Source organism: Platalea leucorodia, assembly GCF_965183815.1.
Source record: "Platalea leucorodia genome assembly, chromosome: Z".
Taxonomy (NCBI): Eukaryota; Metazoa; Chordata; class Aves; order Pelecaniformes; family Threskiornithidae; genus Platalea; species Platalea leucorodia.
This window is the reverse complement of record NC_138858.1, coordinates 80,351,772-80,375,122: the sequence shown is the minus strand read 5'-3', so window position 1 is coordinate 80,375,122 and position 23,351 is coordinate 80,351,772. Positions and strand designations below refer to the sequence as shown.

The 23,351-nt window shown below is 38.0% G+C and overlaps 1 protein-coding gene across 1 annotated transcript in view; it reads right to left on the bottom strand.

The window, feature by feature from the left end:
• RASGRF2 (Ras protein specific guanine nucleotide releasing factor 2) overlaps nt 1-23,351 on the bottom strand; it is a gene marked incomplete at its 5' end in the record, with an annotated part of 143,838 nt that overhangs the window by 6,649 nt on the left and 113,838 nt on the right. The window contains 6 exons of the mRNA XM_082335414.1: nt 1,677-1,756; nt 3,725-3,922; nt 4,545-4,629; nt 5,249-5,352; nt 6,018-6,078; nt 14,454-14,566. Coding sequence (XP_082191540.1) covers nt 1,677-1,756; nt 3,725-3,922; nt 4,545-4,629; nt 5,249-5,352; nt 6,018-6,078; nt 14,454-14,566 — 641 coding nt within the window. The remainder of the gene's footprint in view (nt 1-1,676; nt 1,757-3,724; nt 3,923-4,544; nt 4,630-5,248; nt 5,353-6,017; nt 6,079-14,453; nt 14,567-23,351) is intronic.

The following is a 23,351-nucleotide window of genomic DNA, read 5'->3' as shown; positions in this document are numbered from 1 at the left end:
TAATGCAGTGAGAGGAAGGAAAGGTTAACTCTGGACTCAGAGAACACCTTCAAGCATATTTCAATCCTGGCTGATAGACAATCCCTGAAATAGATCCTACACACAAGCTAAAAAAGCATGTGGATGTCCTTATACATGGTTGGTGTTCTGCAGTCATGTAAGCATCCTAGTATAACAAGGGTACGTATATGCATGTATGTGTGAGCATGTGCATGCGCATGTGGAGATATATACACATACATATATATATACACATGCAAATATATACACATACATACATACACACATATGTATGTATATATGCATGTATATACATTTGTATATGTGTGTGTTTGTATGTATGTATGTCTGTCTGTCTACACCACTCTGTCAAAAGTCTATTCAGGCCTTCCCAATAGTAAAAACAAAGAAGAAAGAGGACAACAGAGAGGTAGCAAAGGTGATCTGGAAAACTGTGAATACAGACCCTAGAGAATAAGGATTTTCTTTTCTTGGGGGGACAGCAGGAATGGGATAATGATTGTTGCTTCCTTAATGCAATAATCACTGCTCCACACTTACTGATTCTTGTCTCAGCGGAAATAGTAGCAAACTTGGTTTTCTGAAGCTCTGGCATAAAAAAAAAATGTCGGGTGATGGCTGTACTGTTAACTTAGGCAGACTGCTGACTATGGTTAGTAGTGCACTTCATTCTGGGTATTTTTTGTATTATGAGGGTGATTGTTGTACACAGGCAAGCAATATGTTAACTGAAAAGTGTATAAAATACCTGTTCATATATTGTGAATAAAAACATTTTTTAAAAAGTGATTAGCTCCCCAACATTTTTGAAGTAAAAATTGACTAACTTGAACTATGTATATTTTGGAACATTTCAGCAATTACTCTTGCTTCTCTCAAGATCATTTAAAGTAGTTGTACCACTCAGTCCTGGAAAACCTACTTCTAATTACAGAACTTGCAAAAATACAGGTTTTGTATGCATACAGTTGGAGTCAATACATAAATTGTAGAACCCTTGCCACAGGATATTTTGGATACCAAAATTACATATGGTCAAACACAATCTGGCAACTCAATTTAAGAAAAAATTATTCCAGGACTACTGTACAAAAAATCAGGATGTTTTCCAGAGTGGCTGACTACAGGGGGCTGGGAGGGTACAGGAGAGAAAATATCGCTGTGCATTTGACCTGTTCCTATGTTCCTCTCATCAGCTACTGGCCACTGTCAGAGAAAAGATAAAGGGGTGAATGGATCTTTGATCTGACTCAAACTTATTCTTAAGTCCTAAACTTCTTATCTGGAACAAGGACTCTTTGGAATCCTGTTTTTGAAGAAGAACTTTTATTTATAAACCTGGCTTCACACCTATTGAAAAAGTTTATCAGTGTAAGTAAAACCTCAACAGGGAACATTCATACAGAATAACAGTTCAATTTGTTTCAGTAATTCTCTGGAGATATGATATTTATCTATTAGGGGTACTAAATCATGGTATAGTCAGCAAAACCATAATGCCAAATAGAATAAAACTAGAATTTAAAAGGTTATTAGGTAAAAATATTATCCAATATTATATTAATTATTGAAGCTTAATCAAAGGCAATTCATCTTGAACATGTACTATCCACTGCTTACAACGAAACACAATTGTATGATATAGGGAAGCATACTTTTTGAGTGTTTCTCTAAGATTTTTAAATCTTCCTTCAGATGATACAGTCTTCTGAAGCTTGTCCATGAGAGCTTTTGTCTAGAAAGAAAATGCATTACAAATGTCATTGCTGTGGCACATAAATGACTGGGTTTAGATTTTAGAAAAGGTATAATTCACTTAGCATCTTCACCCCATTTTCAAAAGTAGTAACACAGGCATTAGGAATTTAGCTTCATTGTAGTTCCTAGTGTATTTCTGAAAATGGAGATTAGGCAGCATTAAACATTTTCTTTTGAGTGATACACAGAACCTTTATGTATGCTAATATTATTAGCCTGCTAATTCAGGAAAAAACACAAGTTCATTAAATTAATGGTCAGCAATTCAGTTTACTGTGTATACAAGAATATTAGAGACTTGATCTTACATGTTGCTGAGGATCCTCAGCTGCGTTTACTGAAATTAGTGACAGTAAAGGATGTTTACTGTCTTGCAGCTTGCACTAAGATGGTTTTGCCTCCAAGTTTCTGATAAAAGCTGAATATGTATTTGAAAATATGTTAGTGTCTTACACAAATTACTTTCAGTGGGCACCATCAGAGCCTGGTTACTTCGTACGCAAAATAAATTTGCTTTTCAGTCTATTTATGCTATAGACTTGAGATGGTACAGACAGTCATGAGAAATTTGTGATATTTGAAACTGAATTTCCAATTAAGAAAAAGCTGTAGGCAGAAGCAGACACTTTCTTTTTCTTCTAAACAGCAAGCTGATGAAACACTCAGATTACATTTCCAATAAGTACTGGAGAACTGTGCAACAACATTAATCTGGGTTTGTTTTTTTTTAATTGAGAAGTTTAAAAATCAAACAAATTCTAAACGTAAAACTTTTGGAGGTAAACTCTTATATAACAGTTTGTGCTGAGAGGATTTTTAGCATATTTTTAAATAAAAGAACATAGCTATAAAGCATCTGAGAAAAAGCTGACTGGAGAAAGAAGGCAGTGCAGCCAGAATGTATTCTAAGCGAATTTCATTGCCAGGACTGCTTGAGTGCTTTGCAAAAGCTGCAGAAACATATGGAGCAGGAAATGCAATGATAAAAGCCCACTTTTTGCATGTCAATTAGCCAGATCTAAAAAGGGCAATCTGAAATCTTCCAATTAGCTGGAGTAAATCCTGTATCCAAATACTGCCTAATTTATAAGTGATTGGCTCTGTCCTACTGAACTCCTTGCTCTTTTATTCCACCATACTAAAATATTCACTTTTTTTTTTTCAAATAGCAGAAAGCTGAGATTTAAATCTCCAATTCAACCAACTCCTCCAAACTATTTAAAACAGAGATCATAAAATCATACAATCATAGAATATCTCCGGTTGGAAGGGATCCATAAGGATCATCAGGTCCAACTCCCTATAAAAGACCGGCCATTCTTCATCCTTGCTAGTCTTTTCTTTGTGTCTTATTTTTGTTATTGGCAGCCATTCTCACAGGCTCAGCCATGCTGCTGACAATCTCAGCAGCAAGGTTAGGGTTAAAGAGAGGCATTCACTGCATCTAAACTTAGGCACCTAAATAAGAGGTCTGGTTGTCTGCGGTCTCTTACTGGGTAACAAAAAATTCAGCACCTTGAGAGGAAATGCTGACCTTTCTACCAACTTTCTGCACAGGCAGGGAAATATGGCTCCTGTTTTAGGCACTTGAGCTGACTACAGTTATAGCTAGTGACCACCTAGATGTGCATATCTGAAAATATCTAAATTTAGTTTCCTCAAATATTTCAGTATTTCAGGCTCAAGTTGTAGGCTTAGACACCTGCTAATTCCATTGAAATCAGTTTGTTCCTACAGTTATTTAATTAATGATACCAAAAAAAGGGTAAGCTAAATACAAAATATTTTGACATGAAATACCAGTACCACTTGGTGTTTCCAGTAAATAGTCAGAGTATTGTAAAAGTAGAAATATTTATGGAAGGAATCCTATCTCAACGTGTTGTCTTCTGAACACACTGACCAGTGAAATCCAGAAACCATATTGTAATCATATTTTTCTTACCTGTTTGGATACTTTACCCCAAGTTTTCTTAAGTCTGTAGATTGCACTTCTGTTCAAGGCTGACGTGATTTCTAACACACCATTATAATTGTGCATACATCGACAGATATCAGCTACTGCTACCCACTTTTCAATTGAGTTAGCCCGGGAGCTGACATCAGCATAATTCATGATTTGGGAGGCAACAAGGTTACTCATCTGACCAAATAAAGAGGAAGAAATTTAGGACATTTAAATATAATCCCTTTCAACATATAATTATTTAATGAACAAGGCAGAAAAACCTAATGCACAACAGAACCCATGACTTAATAAAAACAGAGAAAGTGTATTGAGAACAGTATTGTAGGGAAGTGGGGGAGAACGACAATGTGAAAGAAGAGCAAGAGATGCAATGGGGAGTACCTCCAAGACAACAGTAATAAAACTGATTGGGAAGTGTCTCGGTAAAATTCAAGGAAAACGGTAAAGAGCAAAGATATGGTTGGGGATACAAAGGGCATACACTAAATAGAATTGGTGTTATATTTTCACTCTCTGGAGAAAATTTAGCTTCTTCTGTAAGCAACAAGGCATTGTAGTACAGTTTAAAATGTTCTACTCTATTAAATTGCCATTGAAATGCTGAGTACCAATTCTTGAAAACAAGAATCTTCATGTGCTTTGATTTAAAAGTTTAATCACAAAAAGACTGTAACATTCATTTACTACTAGATAAGAAGTTACATCACATTGTAAAAAAAAAGATATTTTTGCTTCAGAGGTCATAGACAGTGTCAATACAGTTCCTAGAAAGCAATCTATATTTAAGAGTACTTACATCATTAAAATGTTGACTAGTTTTCATAATATACGGTGTTCTCTCATTTTTATCCACTTTCATCCAGCCCTGCCCAAGAAACTCTCTAGATGTTGAGGGGAGAGAAAAAAACTAAACCAAAAATGCTCTTAATATACATAGTATAGAGTCTCTGTCTGTAAGCATAGCCTAAGTGGATTTCAAGTATACCTCATTTTGTTAGAAGCTACTAACACAGCTTTACACTAATTCCAGCATTTCACTATACCATTTTTAATACTGTCTGAAGCAGTAAATACCATAAAGAAGATTTATTTTTCTTTTAATCCCCTCCCCCAATCCCGCCATCCAAATTTTCAGCATTGTGACCCTATTTGAAATTGGTCGTGTCATCTTATGTGGTTATAACCATGTTAAACTGCTGCATAAATGAAGCTGATTTGACACTCCCTCCCTAGAGACTCAGCACTTCCATACTATATTCATCCTTCACTAGCCCAGAGCCTTAGACCACAGACTTTTTTTCCTTAGCAAAGAACTCAGTCTTTCAAAACATGACCAAACTACAGAGGAGTCAGAGGCAATGATAGAAACAGCCACAGGACATTATCCTGTTATGTATGCAAATCTTTTTGTCAGTAGCATGAATTAGTGTAGTGCCTAACACTGCCAGTCAGTAACTCATCCACCGTATTCACTTCAGTCACTCGTAGGAGAACACTTACTCATATGGTATGCTTCGGAAAACTATGTGATCTAAAAGAGTTATTTGCTCTGCAAGTTCCATGGCCGACAAAGTCTCAAAGCACTCTGGTTTTGGACAATCTGACTGCAAAAATAAGGAGAACACTTAATGATCTCTTTTTGTGTCAAAGGACATCTCAAAGCACAGGGTATTAAGAACTTCATATGAATTTTCAACACAGAGTTGTAATGAACTTCTTTGCTACAAAGAAATAAGAATTAAGAAAAACTGCTAACAATGTAAGGGAAAACATCAAGCTGGAAACTCATAGGAAAACGGGCACATACAAAGTAATGAGTAAGTACATAAGTCAATTAAAGTCTGTGAATTCTGCATTACCTTCCACATAACCACTCTGCACCTATTTCATTGCCCACACTCTTCTTCAGATTAATGCAATGCACTTACGAGACGGTGGTGGCTACCGTTTGGATGATGGGCATTGTCAATCAAGGCCAACTGTGGTTCTGGTGGCACCTGAGATGGCAGACACTTGTAATTTCATACATATTAATCTTTCCCCTTTCTTTTCCATCATGTGATTTAAATCTAAATCGTAAAGTTTTGACCTGTTCATCTTTGATATAGGCTCCAAATTCTTACTTTCTCTAAACTGAAATGTACGTTCCTGATATAAAAGAACAGTATTTCTGTCCAGTTGTAAAGTTGTAGTTGTGCTATGTTTTATTGACTTAAACCCACATTATTTCTATAGGAGTAATTATATTTAAATTTCAAGATGAACTTACCATCTGAATGATATCCTCTATTTTTAAATGGGTATCATCTTGATCATCCTGGGAAAGAGCCCTGAAAAATTAAGTAGCAGAACATCCTATATAAATAAAATTGACTACGGTTATGGGGAAACCTTATCACAGATAGGCAATCATGTTTATCTAAAATAAACCCTAAGACTGCAATTGAAGATGTAAAGAAAAAAATACCTAGTACCTAAAATCTAATGTCTTGTTTTAAGTAAAAGTGTACAAAATGGTATGATATCAGAGTCACGTAAGGTAAAATGATGGTCACGGAGGCTTAAAATCTCTGAGCTAAAAACAGCATATACTGTAGAATGGTCAATGACAATAACTACTGTACTTATTTGCTGATTATAGTGATAAGGTTTCTACATCTATTCCACTTTGACTTCAGTGCAAAGAAGTTTGGTGGACAAAGAAAAATTCTCTTTTCAAGAACTGGACTGGCAATGCAAAACCACAACACAATAACAATAATATGTAATCAGAAGCTCTCTATCCTGAATAATCCTAGGAAACATAAAGATGGAAAATTACATCTCAAGCTTTTTCTCTGTTTTTTAAACTACTGTGTTAAATGGTATTTTGGGGAAATATTTGAAAAATCAACATTTGAGAAATGAAGAAAAGATGGCAAAATAGGCATGCATAGAAGACTGATTCACTGGGAAGTGTTCTTGTTTATTGGCACTACATTGTCCTATTCAGTGTCCCACACAAAGAACTGTGTGTGTGGAAATAGACAACAAACTGCTAGCAGATTTTACTTGTAGCAAGTACATGATTTCCTTTCAGTAATAAAAGTCTTAAACCATGCTTCCCATTCTGCTATAGAAAATGTGTGGTTATTAGGGTTATTTCAGAGTAATGGGTCAAAAATGAACCCAGCAGAAGTAATAAGTATTCATCAAACCCCACCTACCCTGAGGCAGTATCTTGGCACATAATTCTAAGATCTTACCCTTTCATTTGGAAAATATAGGCTGAAAGAAACCTTGAATAGACTGGATTTATACAATATAGGAAAGAGAAGATTCAGGGAGAAAGAACAGTATGTCGGTATGTAAAAGACTGCCTATAAAGACACCAACGATAACGGCAAGAAGTCACTGGACTGATTTGCATCAATGGAGATTTAGTTTCAACATTAAGTTCAATTTTCCACCTGCAAGTATAGGTGAGCACTGAATCAGGCTTTCTGCAGAAATTGTAGAGTACTTGTCAGCTGAATTTTCAAGAGAAGTTTAGATGACCATTTTCAAAGAAGATCCAGTTCTACTGATCATTCCAGAAAGCACAGCAACTGGACCAGGTATTTTCTTATGGTCCCTCCAATTCTTTATTTTTGCACTCTGTAGTAACAGACTTTCCATGTACCAGCTGGGGAAAGGGTTAAAAGGATTATATTGCTTGGAGACTTTAGCTATGAGTGTAAGATAGGGAATTTGTACTATGTGGGTGGCGAGGAAGTGTTAATGCTTAGTACACTAGGTTCTTCTGTTGTGGGTTGCTGTTGTTTCCTTTTGGTTTGCCAAATTGGAGGACTATGTTAAAATCAAATGCAGATACACAGAGAAAGGATCTATGAAATCTCCTTGCCTTCATTTTCAGCCTATCAAATCCACACAAAATGCCCCTTTCTTCGTAGGAGTTGGAAACACCTTATGTCTGATGGGCAAGCCATGCAGTCTTGAATGTCTACTTCTTCAAGAGAACCCTAAGCTTCTTCTCCAGATAATAACAGTGTGCAGCCTCTAGAAGTGTAAATAGACTGGCAATCTATCTTTCCAGAGCAGCTTATTTTGTGCTGTGTCTCATGACTGATTGCCTGCAGAAAGGTATTGTATGACAAGACCATGTGCTTCCTGGCGATAAAAAAATGAGAGGACTTGCCCTTCTGCCCCAAGTATTCTAAGTAATCTTGTAAACTCATCATTTGAGTTCCTTACGTGTAACTTTATATTGGCTGGAGTTCTCATCTTTGATACAGAAAAGATTGTACTTGCTTAATACAAAATAAAATAGGAAACATGAGATTATTACGAGCCTGAAAATACTTAACTTTTCCCCATCTTTGGTTCCTGATACTCTCTACATTTTATGCAGACTTCCAATCCCACATTCTAAAGAGGTGACTGGTGCTCTTTTCTAACACAGTGGTCTTATGCTTTTTGATAGCATCAATAGTAGCTTCCACTTTGGTCTGCACTGTTGTCAGCTTTTGGATACCTAGTTTTAACAGAGGTCTAGGAAGATATGTTGAGCTGATCAGTTCTGCTTGGGCAGTTCCCATTACACTCCTTGGAGAGTCTCCTGGAAGCTGGGTGAGAAGCACAGGTCCATGTGAAAAGAGTTACGAGAGAAAGCAAAGCTAAGGAGAGATTCTGCCAGACTCTTTAACAGTATCCCTCTCAGGGAGGACTAAATGGGATGACACCTCCATAGTGATCTTTACAAATGAAGGAAGTAAATATATAAGAAGTAACTTTCCAATTCTTAGAGTCAGCAGCTCTCTCTCATTTAAACTACTCTTAATGCTTGACCAGTCCAAATATTAAAATAATCTTCTAGTGGGAAATATTAACATCTGTTTCCTCATTCCTTTATGGTATTTTTAAAATATTTTAAAAGCTGATGTAAGTTATAGAGCCTGAAATATATTGTCTGGTGAGATCATACAAGGCAGACAATAGGTCATCCATCAAATTTTGACCTCTGCATATCCCTGGATTTCATTTATATTTATTCTGAGGAAGAAGAAGGAGGAATTGTTTCTTGAACCACCCTTTTCTTCTCCTATAGGACTATTTATTGAAGTTACTTACTGCTGTTCAGTCTGAACTTTAGACCTTTCTGCTTCACCATCAATGAAATTTTACCTAGATTTCAGAGGTTAGTAAATAAGACTGATACTGATAGAATCTCAGGCAAAACATACTTCAGTAGGTTTGCCTAGCTTTCAGAATGGATATTGAATAAAAAGCAAAAGAAGCTTTTTTACCCTGCAGAGAAACCCTGTCAGTCCATTAAAGAAAAATCTCATCACACAAGAAATACCAGCTGTTCTGTTTGATGACTCAAGAAGCCATGAGGCAGCTCAGTATCTCTCATAAACACTTTCCTTGCCATTTATATTCTATACAGAGTCTTTCCCAGAATGGACCGTAATATCTTTAGAATACAAACCAACTTTCCTCCTCCTCCAATCTCTGCTAACAAAAGGACTGATTTTCCAAGAAATTTATATGCACCTATGCGCACATACACTCAAAGGCTGGGTCAGTTTGTAAAAGGAGACATTTGTACCTCATATCCTTCAAGGAGACTGTCCATGGAATATACCCATATGTAGGCTCAGAAAGCATGAACTTCCTTTCACGAGTATTTGAACATTGAATTTATGCTAAGAAATGCTTTTCCTAACCTCACTCTGAATTTCTATACTTTTCAGAGTCTAAAGTAGACTACAAAAACTGAAATGCGGGGAAGCCAAGACCTACAGTGAGGGTTGACTGGCAAACCAGAATTCTGATAGACTACATGTTTTGATATGCCAAAGCCTTTTAGATATAAAAGCCTGCAGTGAGCACCACATCAGAACAACTAGAAAGCCTATTTTATGACACTCATCTAGCAATTGGGTGAATGACTGTTTTCATGAGGGGCGTATCAACTGGCTCACCCCTCCTTCCCATTTTCATAGTGTCCAAGAGAAGCCTTTTGAATGAAAGTTTCATCAAAACTTCCAGTTACGACGACAAATCTGTGCTTTCACATAAAAAATATGCTGTCAAAATCTTCAAACATATTGATTTCTAATAACAGTAAAAATGCTCTTCAGTTCTAGGTGGATATTTTTTATTCCTCCTCTAAGTAGTATTAGATGAAAGCTCTCCATCTAGAAGAAAACAAAAAGATAACATCTTTCCAAGGAGGTGGGTATGTGGTGGTGATGGACTGAGCAACATTTCTCCAACCACACATTGGCAGGTAAACCAAAAGAGGGACACAATACCTGGGAGCACCTCTACACATTTCTACAACAAGACTCAAGATACCTTTAGGACATCCAGGGCGGGATTCACATCCTCCACAAGTCACTGTCTGTATTCTGTAATTGTCTGAGAAAGGAAGGTGCCTTCTATGATCTCTGGAGAAACAGTCAGGATGCCTAACTTTAGACAATTTTGGTGGACAGAATCTTCTTCATGATAGGCAGTTACCTTGGAAGGAGTGCTTCATTAGCTGTCTACAGTTTGTTTCCTGGTTAGGTGCTTCAGGTAGACACAGTGGGTCCCACCAAAGAATTTTTTCTATGTCAATGTAGAGAGGAAATCCCTTTCCCCTCACCCTGTCATTATAACCTATGCATGGTTCGAGGAACTCAAGAAATAATTATTTTATTCCATTACAGGCCTTCTCTTAACATTCAGAACATTGACTGTAATCTGCCATGTTGACAAATGATAGAAAATCTGTAATCTGATGCAGAAAAAAAGAAAACAATGATATGGGAGATACACTGGTGTAGAACATGGTGCCTCTTCATAATGTCTTGCTGCAGTATGGAAGTGTTTGCTTAAAGCTTAGCAGTTAGTCAAGAGGAACATAGTCTTGGTTGTCCCTACTACAATAAACAGTAATCTTCACAGACAAGTAATAGAGAGAACTCTCCAAGCTTAGGGAAGAGCATGTTCAATGTTTGCTTTGACCTGCTTCCACAACCAGCCATGGCACCATGGGAAGCATCAGGCAAGAATGTCAGGGAAAGAACCATTTCCATGTCACCATGTCCTCTTTTTGCACCAGAAGCAGTATCTTTGTTTTCAGCGCAAATATAGAAAAAATTTTTTTCTTCTGGCACTAGAAACCTTGTTGCCAACTGAGTTCATGCAATTGTATTGTCAGATAGAATGCAGGCATGTGGATATTGTCTCTTCTGCTTCTGTTGGTTTCTCATTCTTCATGAAATCAGTTCCAGAACTGAGCAAGGACCTTTTCAAATTGCCAGAAAAGCTAAACCCTCCTGATTGACAGAAACTATTCCTCAGTTTTATATTTTGAATTATTAAAAAGTTAAGTTTTCAAAGAACAGTCTGGAGATGGTTCCACCTCTGAATCCATTAACAAGCCGAGAAGTGGAGGACGAGAGGGATTCCTGCTTGCTGCCCCAGTAGCTGAGATAGTTCCTAAAGTAGCCAGAAGTGTGTGTTCACAGTCTCCATGGGACAGAAGGTCACTGCTTAGGACTAGAAATTAGATCAGTTTTTGTAAAGCTTATAAATATTCCTAATGTGCAATAAAAATGAAGGCTTGTGGAAGAGTAAAAGAACGCACACCCCTGTGTCCTTACCACAGATCTACAGTTACACACAAACTCCATTCAACTGCAGATTATTTATTAAATCCTATAATTTCCTCTTCTCAGTTAACTATATAGCCTTGCTGAGAATGTATCTTTGGGAGTAACTACCGTGCTTTTTGCAAGCTTGGAAACTACTCTTAATTACCAGACAACCCATTTTCCTGAGGTGATTTAAGAACCAGAGCTCCTCCTTTCAGTGAAAGAATGAGGTAACATGACACATTTGTGTATTTCATCCAGCTGAATGATTTTTTTGTCCAAAATCAGAATTGCTCTGATATACTCTTCTCACAAGGTTACTGAAGCAGTTCCCATTCCTGGAGAATTAATTTCTCCTTACCAGCTGTTAACGAATCTGACATGCCTGGCAAACAACTGCCTCCTGTGTGGCTGGAGAACAAGCCCAAGAGCTTCAGATTACAGTTTTGATCAGCAAAAGACTTTGGGACAGTTTTATGCAATAACATTTTTAACTTGGGTGACAATATCCCGACGACTGCAGCCTAACTACCGTTTAAATTATGAAAGTTGTATTTATGCAACAGCCTCTATCTGAAAGTCTAGTTATGCAACAACTTCTATTTGAAAGTTTATGGGCAGTTTGCATATATAATAAACACATGGACAGAACATAGGAGTAATTTCAGCTGCTCCTGAAATATGGTTGCTACAGAAAATGGAACATCATAGCAGTTTTCTGAACCCTTGGGACAGCAATACTGTATCACTGATGCTTACTGGACTTAGTGTTGAAATAGTATTGAAACTAAATTGAAATTGAATTAGTATTGAAATATTCGACATAGACATTGTCCAGCAGCAGTAGCAGCATTTCCAGTCTTGAAAAACAATAAAGGGTTTTTGATAACCCATGTTAGCCATGGCTTAAATTTTGTGGCTCATTTTGCAGGAAAGTAGGACATCCATGCAGCATTCAGTCAGAAGGACTAGTCCTGCATGCCAAGCCACCAATGGCTCTTTTTCCAGTGCTAGTTTGTGGGATGTAACCAAGTACTTACGATTCTGTATGATCAAATCTATAATCAAACTATGTTGTTTGAAAAATCTGGCACTATTAGGGTATATAGCTGCAAACCCTGATGAAAGAAGGCTTGGCTGAGGACCGTATGTCAGAAAATCTTCATTCTCTACCTGTTTCCAACAGAAACTCCCACTGAGAACTTGGGCAGGTCATTTTATTCATGGTTTACTTGCCTACTTGTAAAGTGCCATAATACTTTCCAGAAATACTGTGAGAATAATGACTATGAAAGAAGGATTTTAAAAAACACAATCTTTTTCTACAAAATATTTCAAATTAGTTAATTTTTAATTAACTTTCAGTTCCATTTCTGTGCATACATTTTTTTTCATTTTTACTAGAATTTTATTTTTGAGTATTGTTTTATTTCACTAATCCTTCTGTTTGCTTTTTCTTTTCCCCATTTCTCAGTTTTTAAAAAATTAACTTTTTCAGAATTTTCACCTCTTACAAAATTTAACTTTTTTTTTTCTTTTTTGCAAAAGAAATATACACTGTGCTCAGATACATATACAGTGTGCTCAGCTACTAAAGTAATAAGTGCTAGAAGGAAAGAGAAGACAAACAGTACTTACCACTTCATAGAACAGCAGTAAAAGGATGCAAATGGAGGCAACTCACAGTTTACACATACTTACCAAGGTCCCATTTTTTGATGCAACAGTTAAGGGAAATTGGCTAGTTGGAAACTGGATACAGGAAATTGCTAACAAACTTGTATGATAAAGGCCTATAAATCTATTCCATTACTCTGCCAGGAACAGCCAATCCAGGTTTATTTTCTCATATTTTCTTAAGAAGCTAAAGGTCTTAAGGTAATTTTTCCCACTGTGACCAATATGACAGAACCTTTGCTGTCACACATATTATTAAAACCCATTATCCTAATCCTTTTTGCTCTTCTTGCTTGCTGTTTCTTCCAAGGAAATACATGAAACAAACTAACTATTTTGACTTTGAATAACAGTACATGAAGTATAATTTAAAAGGAGGTTTATTTTTATTTATGTACAAATTAAGTAGGATCCCATTGACATGAAGTTCTTTTACTACAAACTTATCCTTGTTTCTTATCCTTTGTTTTACTTTTTTCCTCCAGGTGAACAACTTTCCCCTCATTCTTCTGACATTCTTTTTCACGTAAGTATCTGATGGAGAAACCTGCCAAATGGTCTTAGAAAATTCAGACACGCTGCATTTATTACACCCCTATTGGCTTTCCAGCAGAATACTTACAAAAATACTAACAAAGCACATCATAGATTTATCTGTGTTTTTTCATTGTATCTTATTTTAACAACTGCCTAGTCTTTAAATATTTACCGCTCCTTAGTAATGTAGAACAATTTACAGGAAAATCAGTCACTATAAAATATTCGCACTTAGTAGACAAAATTATTTTCACTGATAAGTGCTTATAAAGATTTGTCTCTTTGGCATAACTAGACACTCGACTCCATAATACCAACCCTAAGTAACAAAATAAGGTGTTTTAACAATAATTTACATAGTCCTGGTTATGCAGAAGCTTAAAGGTCTTTTATTTCATGGCACTAATTAAACAAGAATTCCTCTCTGTCAGCTACCCAAAGAACTTTGGACATGGCATCAACACAAAGGAAGGTGCAAGCATGGTCTTGTTAGGATGTCATGACATGTTAGGCTATCATCAGACTCTTGTGAGCTTAGCAGAGTGGGTGGCTTATTATTGAGACAGGAGTTCCTCAAGGTATTATAGTGAGTGGTCTTGTTGCTTTACTGGGCAGCATTTTTCCCTGCTGCATAAAGACTGAACCCATGGCTGCCAGCTGTTCTGCAGCAAAATTTTCTAATACAGGTATTTTTATGAATGAAACTTAAAACACACTCTGTTATATACCTAGTAAAACACTTAGTAATCCTTCAAAATTAAATACTCTGGAGAAAAACCAAACCCTGTGAATTCTATGATGCATGATCTCCTAACTACATCACATGCTATAGTTAACATTATTATTATTAGAAACTTATTTACCTCAGTATATTTGCAGTAGCTTTCCTTTCTTGTGGCAGAAGGTCAGGGTCTCTCAAAACTTCTTCCAGCAAATTTAACACATTCATTTTCAGCTCATTGTTCAGCTCAAAATCCTACAAAGGAGAACAATTTTACTTCCTTCTGCTTTAACAAATAACTGAAAGGATATACTTTTGCGAGTTTTGCCTTTATTTTTTTTTTTTTTGCTATTAGGTTTGAAAATATTTGGAAAACTTGGAAAGCTGTTGTAGTGAACAGGCTACAAAAGTGGGAGCCCAGAGGGCTGTAATTTATCTCCTTTTCTGACCTTTATCTGCTGTGTGGAAACGGACAAATCACCTAACCTTTCTCTTCTGAAGTAAGAACCACATCTCACCAATACCCACAAAATCCTCTCTTCTGTGATGACTATAAAAGCAGATAAACAGTTTAATTGCAATACTGAGACCACTGCCTAGCGAGGCTAGACACTGTTTTTTTTCCAGTTTTCTGAGCTTCTCTGTTTATCTGCCGCCCACTCTGGTATTTCTTATCTTATACTTACCCTTTTGCAAAGGTCTGCTTTTTGTTCCATGTAGTGGAGTATCCAACCTAATAAGCTAGATAAACCAGACTAGTGCTCTCTGGCACTGCACGTAAGAGCTTCAGCATTTTAATTATTTCTGAGGCAGACTGATATCTGACACAGGAAAACACAACCACCATTTCTGTTGATCTCTGATATTGGACAAAATCAAAGAACAGAAAAACGTACAAACTTTAAGGTGAGAACTTACAGGAGTAGACTCCAAAAATGTTTTTATTGAGCTCAAAGCCAGCATTTCGATAAGAAAACTAAACCCAAAACCTTCAGTCATCTAGTGCATCATAGACCTTCCTTGATAACCCACAGTTACTTGCAAGCAAGACCATTTGTGGCAAGCCCCTGCTTATTTCCATGGGAACGGAAGCCACAAAGTTATTGAAACTGGGAAATATTAATTTTCCCAAAGAATCAGCTACAACCCTTTCTGTTGCAACAGGCTCCTAAATTGACAGGATTTCTGGAGAAACATGTCTCTGAGGAGAACCAGTCCTTGTGAAGACCCATGTCCCCACAACATGTGTTTCACTTGAGAGGATGTGGGAGCATCAAAGTGCACCCAAAGTCACAAAGAATGTGATGCTTAGTTTGGAAAAGGGATGAAACACTTAAGACAAGGAGAAGGATGCATGTTCATTAAAGAAAGTGGTGCCACAGCCATGCTTATAGTACTTTTTGAGAAAGCTTATTGCTCAAAATGTCAGCGCTCAGAAATACCCTGCTGTTGCCCACCAGCAATGCCCTGGGCATTTCCCTTCTGTTACAAGCATCCCTTTTTACCCTTCAGAGGTCTTCTCAACTTGGCCAGACCTAACTCATACTTTGAAACCAACTAGTATCTGTGTCTTAGTTTTTTGTGATGTTTGTCCATATTAGAGGATGCTGGAGAACAGGAACCTGTGCAGTATTAGGCTTTGAATGGTTACATATGCCTCAAAAACTAGCAAAAATATAGTTCCAGGTACTGCATTGTGTTTGTTTTACGAAATAAGTTTTCTGTAGCCATCATCCAAAATGCGTGCTTTAGGAACTGCTTTAGCCTGTTTGCAAAAGAAAACAGAGATTTTTATTTATTTATTTAGGGTATGGAAATGGGACTTATCAGGGAAAGCATGAGGAGTGTAACTAAACCACATGAGAGTACTGTTTGCTCCAGTGCTTTTTAAAACAAAACCATTTCGAATATGAAACTACCAAAATTTAGCTAAAGGAGAAACCTTGAGTCTTCACAAGCTTAAGCAACCAGTATAATTAAAAATAGTATTGTCTGTCCTACAGTTTGATGGTGGCCACTTTATAAAAGAAGCTGTGTATATTTGCTAGTCATGCTACAAAAATATCATCAATGAACAGCAAAGGTATCCAAGAGCTAACAAACCTAACGTCCTCATTTACCACGTTGGGTAAAATGCTCACCGGCTACTGTAAATGGGCAGACCTCAACAACATGATCAGGATTTTACTCCAAGTATGTTTTTCAAACCATAATTGGCTGATTATTTTCATTCTAGGATAATTTTTCTCAAGAAGTCTTGCTTTATTGCAACTAAATTTATCACCAAAAAAGTCTGTATTTTAACAGTTATTTAATTTGTGAATCAGGATGGGGAAGCCTCCCCTATGAATATTAGACTCAGCAAAACCGAAGTACTTTCAGTTTTGCATGTTTACAAGATAATTCTTGTAAGTAATGAGAATTAATACATTGTATGTTAACAGCAAAACATGTTTGTTGAGTAATCTCCGTAAAATAGTAGTCCTGGAATCACTGGAAAACCCCATACAGTTGGCAAGCTATATGAACACTTAGTTCCTAGGGTTTGGGCTATCTATCTTCCACTTCAGTTACACTGGCTTCGGAAGAAACTTCATGGTGGAAAAATCCACTTCTCTAACCTCATAAAAACCTCAAAAAAAGAAGTCCTAGACTCTTTATCAGCATAGCCAGCCCAAACTATCATGGATGATAGGCACTGATTAGGGATTACAGACAGAGGATGCATTGGTTTGTGTGACTCCTTCAGTCCCAGCTGCTGTCACACCTCCATGCCAGCCTGAACACAACTAGAAGATGTCACTTCACAGCACAGCCTTCCCACAGGACAGACAAGGCCCTATGTCCATGCAATTTCTGCAGCTGTTGTCATACTGCCCAAAATCTCTTCTTTGTGCCTGGAGGTATTCATTTTTATAGCAATGTGTCAGCTGCTCCTTATAAAGTGAGGAGAAAAAAATGAAAAAAAAAGTGGGATTCAGAAGAAAACTCGAGAGCTAATCTATTTTTCTGTTGAAGTTCATTATCTACAGGGTATTGAGATTCCAGTGTGGTGAGCAATATATAAAAAATCTAGGGAAATCATTGTACTTAAACATGTACATATACTTAACTCTATGTAAAAGGTTAAGATGAGAATTATACAGACACCAAAATACTTAACAACCAATTAAAAATGTAATTTGTAGATAAATAACTACAAATACATGCAGATTATATCTATCTGTATTATGGGCATTATATACGAATACATATTAATATATTACATATGTATATTATATCTACTTATAGTACAGGCACATATAGATCTATATGTAGCTATACATAGGTCTAGATATATTGTATATATCTATTATATATATATATATATAATTTTAGACCACTTTTGTGACATTTTTATCTGTTGTATCACCTGTTAATACAGTTCACTATTTCTTCCAGCTGTTGGAATAACTAGCAACAAGATTCTGCCACTATCCTCAGCAGTGAAGGCTCTCAAGCCTAGTTAAATCCACTATTTGACACTGTGCCCCATGACATCCTGTCTCTAAATTGGAGAGACATGGATTTGACGGATAGACCACTCAGTGGATAAGGAATTGGCTGGATGGTTGCACTCAAAGAATTGCAGTCAATGGTTCTACGTCCAAGTGGAGACCAGTGACGAGTGGCGTTCCTCAGGGGTTGGTATTGGGACCAGCGCTGTTTAATGTCTTTGTTGGCGACATGGACAGTGGGATTGAGTGCACCCTCAGCAAGTTTGCCAACAACACCAAGCTGTGTGGTGCCATTGACATGCTGGACGGAAGGGAAGCCATCTAGAGGGACCTTGACAGGCTTGAGAGGTGGGCCCGTACAAACCTCATGAAGTTCAACAAGGGCAAGTGCAAGGTCCTGCACATGGGTTGGGGCGATCCCAAGCACAAATACAGGCTGGGCAGAGAATGGATTGAGAGCAGCTCTGAGGAGAAGGACTTGGGGGTGTTGGTTGATGAGAAGCTCAATATGACCCAGCAATGTGTGCTTGCAGCCCAGAAAGCCAAAAGTATCCTGGGCTGCATCAAAAGAAGCATGACCAGCAGGTCAAGGGAGGTGATTCTCCCCCCTACTCTGCTCTTGTGAGACACCACCTGGAGTACTGTGTTCAACTCTGGGGTCCCCAATACAAGAAGGACATGGACCTATTGGAGTGAGTCCAGAGGAGGGCCACGAAGATGATCAGAGGGCTGGAGGACCTCTCCTATGAAGACAGCGTGAGAGAGTTGGGGTTGTTCAGCCTGGAGAAGAGAAGGCTCTGGGGACACCTTATAGCAGCCTTCCAGTACCTAAACAGGGCCTACAAGAAAGCTGGAGAGGGACTTTTTACAAGGGCACTTAGTGATAGGACAAGGGGTAATGGCTTTAAACTGAAAGACTGTAGATTTAGATTAGATATAAGGAAGAAACTCTTTACTACGAGGGTTCTGAGGCACTGGAACACGTTGCCCAGAGAAGTTGTGGATGCCCCATCCCTGGAAGTGTTCAAGGCCAGGCTGGATGGGGCTTTGAGCAACCTGGTCTAGTGGAAGGTGTCCCTGCCCAAGGCAATTGGGTTGGAACCAGATGATCTTCCAATCCAAACCATTCTATGATTCTATGATTCTATACCAGCTTACATTTAAATTGCTGCATGTGTTAGACCACCCCAATGTTCAGAGACTTCTAGTTGAAATTTTCGTATCACAGAAGGAATACAGTCAGTCGGACAAGAACCAGCCAATTTTCCAGCAGGCACATTTCAATTTGATAGTGGTCTAATCCTTCATGAGAGGTCACATACCTCTAATATATTTTAGAGTCCATAGTAACCTAAAGATTTGTGGGTCTTATTCAGATTTTCATTTGACTTAAGCAGAGAAATAAACTAAGATTTCCAAGCAAAATTTAAACTTTTATTTTTAAGTCCATTGCTGTCAGTAACGGCAAAAGATATTTCTTCCCTATTTATTTAATATTTATACTGCAAATCCACTTATGAAATGTGCAAATATAGAAAAAGACAGCTGATGAGTTAGGTAGGAGGTCTGCCCTGGAGTCACCTAGGATAAGAATAGGATGTATGAAGGTCCCCACCGATCAAAAGCACCGTGCACCATGTTCATCATCACTTAATGAGGTTTCCAGCAGTAGAAGACGCAGCAACAGAGAGAAGTGTATTAATTTTGCTGTCACCCACCTGCACTATGAAATCAAAAGCCTCCTTTGTAACTACAGAGCACCAAAGTCAGCATGATTACATTTTAAGTAGACTCATAACCAGCCTGTTGATCTCTACCATACACAGGATTAAACAGCAACATTCTCTTTATGAAGTGCAAGCACATTCCCTTGCCAGGAGGAGCTAGGAAAGCTGTGCGACAGTATGAGAAGTGCTTCAGAAGCAACCTATTCCAGCTGAGTAAAAATAAAAAAGAAAAAAAAAAGAAAAAGAGGGGGGGTGGGGAAGAGAGGATGATGGATTTGGAATCACCAGCCAGAAGAAAAGAGACTTCAGCAGAGGCAGCAGAAAGCAAGAAAAAGAAAACTTAGCTATGCTGATGAGGTACAACTAGAACTATGTAGATTTACTATCAGTGGTTTATATAGACAATATAGTTTTCAAGTTTTGACGTGGGCTCAGTGAAACCTCAAAAGCTTTTCCTCCCATGTTTCTTTAAATCTTCCTAAGTGAGAAGAAACATTCTTCATTTCAACATTGTGAGGAAACGTTGAATAACCCAGACAAATAAAAGGTAGCTAAAACCTGAGAACCTGATTTATATTTGAGTATGTCAGTGATACAGACTACAGAAAACACCGGAGGGAGGGAAGGAATGGGCAGGAGGGGAGAGAGGAAGGAATTGTGCATGGAGAAACCACAAAGAAATTCTAGAGGGAACCCTTTCACAGATTTGCATCATCCAACTTCAACATAACCCTATATGCTTCATGTAAAAATAATCTCACCTAAGTTCAGCTCTGAAACTAGAGCCAACTTTTCAACTTCTGAGGCACCTGCTTACAAGGCAAAAAAGCCAACTGGCAGGCTGGCTTCGGCGCCCTGTGATTGCCATGTGAATGGGAGGAGGAGGAGTACGAGTTGTCAGGATAAATGTAGCACTACTCCCTCATGACAGTCTTCACTGAATGCATTTGGACTCATTTTATTAGTTTCTCTCTTTTTAATTCTAATTTGCTGTTACATAGTATTATGCTCTGAGGAGACCCAAGAATGGAAAGTTCTCCAGATGCTCTGGCCAGCATCGGTGGAACGTGCCACCCACATGAGTGTCACACCCCGAGCTGGCAGGGCTTGTCATGGATGGGCGGCAGCTCTAGCCAGCTGACCGAGAGTGACTCCCAGGCTGGAAGCCTGTTTTCAAGGAGGGAAAGAAGAGAGCTGACTGCCTTCCAATTCAGATTCCCAGCCTTGGCACGCACAACCCACGGTCTTTCCACAGACGCTCCCAGATGTAGCTGATATTATCACTACAAGCAAGAAGACTCAATGCACTGAGATCTTTTCATAGCCACTTCTCTTCATCTTGTGAATAACTACATAGTGAGAATTTTTCAATCCATAAACCACAAATAAGAGAAACTGAAGAGGGATGCGTTAAATGGAAACATGGAGAAGCAGAAAAGAGAAACATGGGGAAAGAACAAGAAGTGGTCACATTTCTAAAATGGAAGGTGAAGTAACCAGAGAGGTACCAAGGAAGAAGAAATGTCAGGCAAAGACAGAAATTGGTAGGACTTTCAGATAATAGCTGGAGATGGGACAATTTTAAGAGGCATCTGGAAGAGAAAATGCTCTGAGGAAGAGGAAGGAAGAGTTAAATTAGCAAAGGGAGAAGAAAAATCTAATGAAGGATTAAAAATGTCAGACGTGAAAGGGAGGGAAACCTGCATGTAAAGCCAGAGTGAGGTTTTGAATGTCTCTATGAGTACTCATATGAAGTATGCATGATACTGTGTGCAGATACTGTATACTGCAGATACAGATACACAGACACTGTGTGCAGACTCATCGTCCTTTGCCCCCAACTGCAGCAGCAAACTGAAAATAGCAGATGGGCACAGACACTGAGCAAGACTAGCATTGCTACTGGCTGTAACTGATTACTTCAAAGTGACGGGCTAATGATAGTATCTTGCTGGGAGTCCAGTATCGGAGATATCCAGGAGGGGAGGGAGATCTACTGAAGCATTGTTTACAAGGAATTTGGAATATTTTTAAATAGATGGGTCTGGCTCTACAATTTTAATATATCTGCTCTCATGCCAAAGTGTAAACAGATAATTATTTCAATGGCATCAGTGGAGTGACTCTTAATCTCCTACACAGCAGATCAAACTCTATCATAGTTAACTGGAGTTACCCCAGTGCTGCAGTCTGTTAAAATTATATTTCATTTTCCAGCATAAAAGCACACTTCAGCTATCACATACAATTTTGCTGAGGGAAATGTTTATAAATTCACCTGAAGCAAAACATTTACACACGTGGAAGGCAGAGATAAAAGAAAAGGTACTATAACTGGCTATAAGGAAAATTCATCCCTAAAATTGAAGTACGTCTGGCTTACTTCAATAAGCAAGCAAAGGCCAAGAGCTTTGTCTTCCAGTTAGTTTCAAGTGCAAAGAGACAGTCGTCATTTGGGGAAGAGTGCCAGTCCTGATTCTACAGCATCAGCGTCAGCCTGTCACTCCTGATGGAATATAATCAGGTTAAAAGTACAGGCTTTGTTAACAGAATGACTGAGTAATTCTAAGCACATACAATACAAACCTCTCCTTATTCAAGCACTGTATAACCCTGTAGTACAAAGAAACCTTGAAAGAAGAATCCAGCCATTATGTATTGTCAGATTAAAGTGTTCAGGACAGACAATAAATGTGACATCCCTGTCTCTAAGTCCTGGGATGTAGTACGTTCAAGAGCTTTGCAGAAAGACCTCAGTGAAGAAGCACCTGTCACGCTCCAGCAGAAGTAGGTGCAGAGTACTGATAATTAGTTTGACTGACTGCAAGCTTGGCTACTGTTCTGGGGGTGACTCATGTTCCCTGAAGGGTCATAGTGTAGCAAACCCTTACGCTTCTGCGATGTTTGGACAGAGCATAGCAGCAATTAAGTCCATTACTATTCAATGCTTAACTGTATTCTGCAAAGGGTATGAGTTTATGCAAACTAGATTTCTTCACAAAGTGACCAATGGCATGCTGGAAGGCTCACTCAGGGTTCCCTTACTCTGCCTCTCTCTGGGGCAGCCTCTCTGTTTCTTCAGTTCACAATTTGTATCATGAAGTCTGTTTATTTCAGAAAGAACCCCAGAAATTTCTTTGCTGTTTCAAGGCAGAGGCCATGGTTCCTAGGTGTTTATTTGAAATGTAATTAAAATACAGCACATCTTGCTATCATACAATAAATGTACCTTAAATGTAATTTGTTCACATTTCTACAATAAACTTACTACAACTTTGCCAGGCATCATATTCATTACTTTATGCCTTTAAACATGAGCCAAGTGGAGCTTGTATAAAGGAATTTTAATCTTACTTTTTATTCTAACGTACAAAATTGAATTGGCCAATTCATGTGCACTAAAACTATTTTTAACTAACTGAAATCATCTTTGCTTGGACAATTCTCTGTATACAGGTGCCCCCCATAATCCCTAAGTGCTATCAATAACTACTTCTGCAAAACCTTCTGTTGAAAACCGAACACAGCTTCATTGGTATGAGCAAGAAAACAAGTTGCAGTAGATTATTTCACAGCTGGAGCAAGACAGGCATTGGGCATGACAGCATGACCTATACTCTCAAAATTCAAGCCTTGATCTTATCCCCAGATCTTGTGGTAACTTCATAACTCACTGACACTGTCTGGCAGCCATCTAGTTTGTAAGAGAGTTAAGATTTGCAATTCATTCCAGCTGAGATCTTCAAAGAAGCCAACGGGAACAAGCACCCAGCTGTCATTCAAAACTGGGAAGTTTGAAGAAGTTGGCTCCTCTTT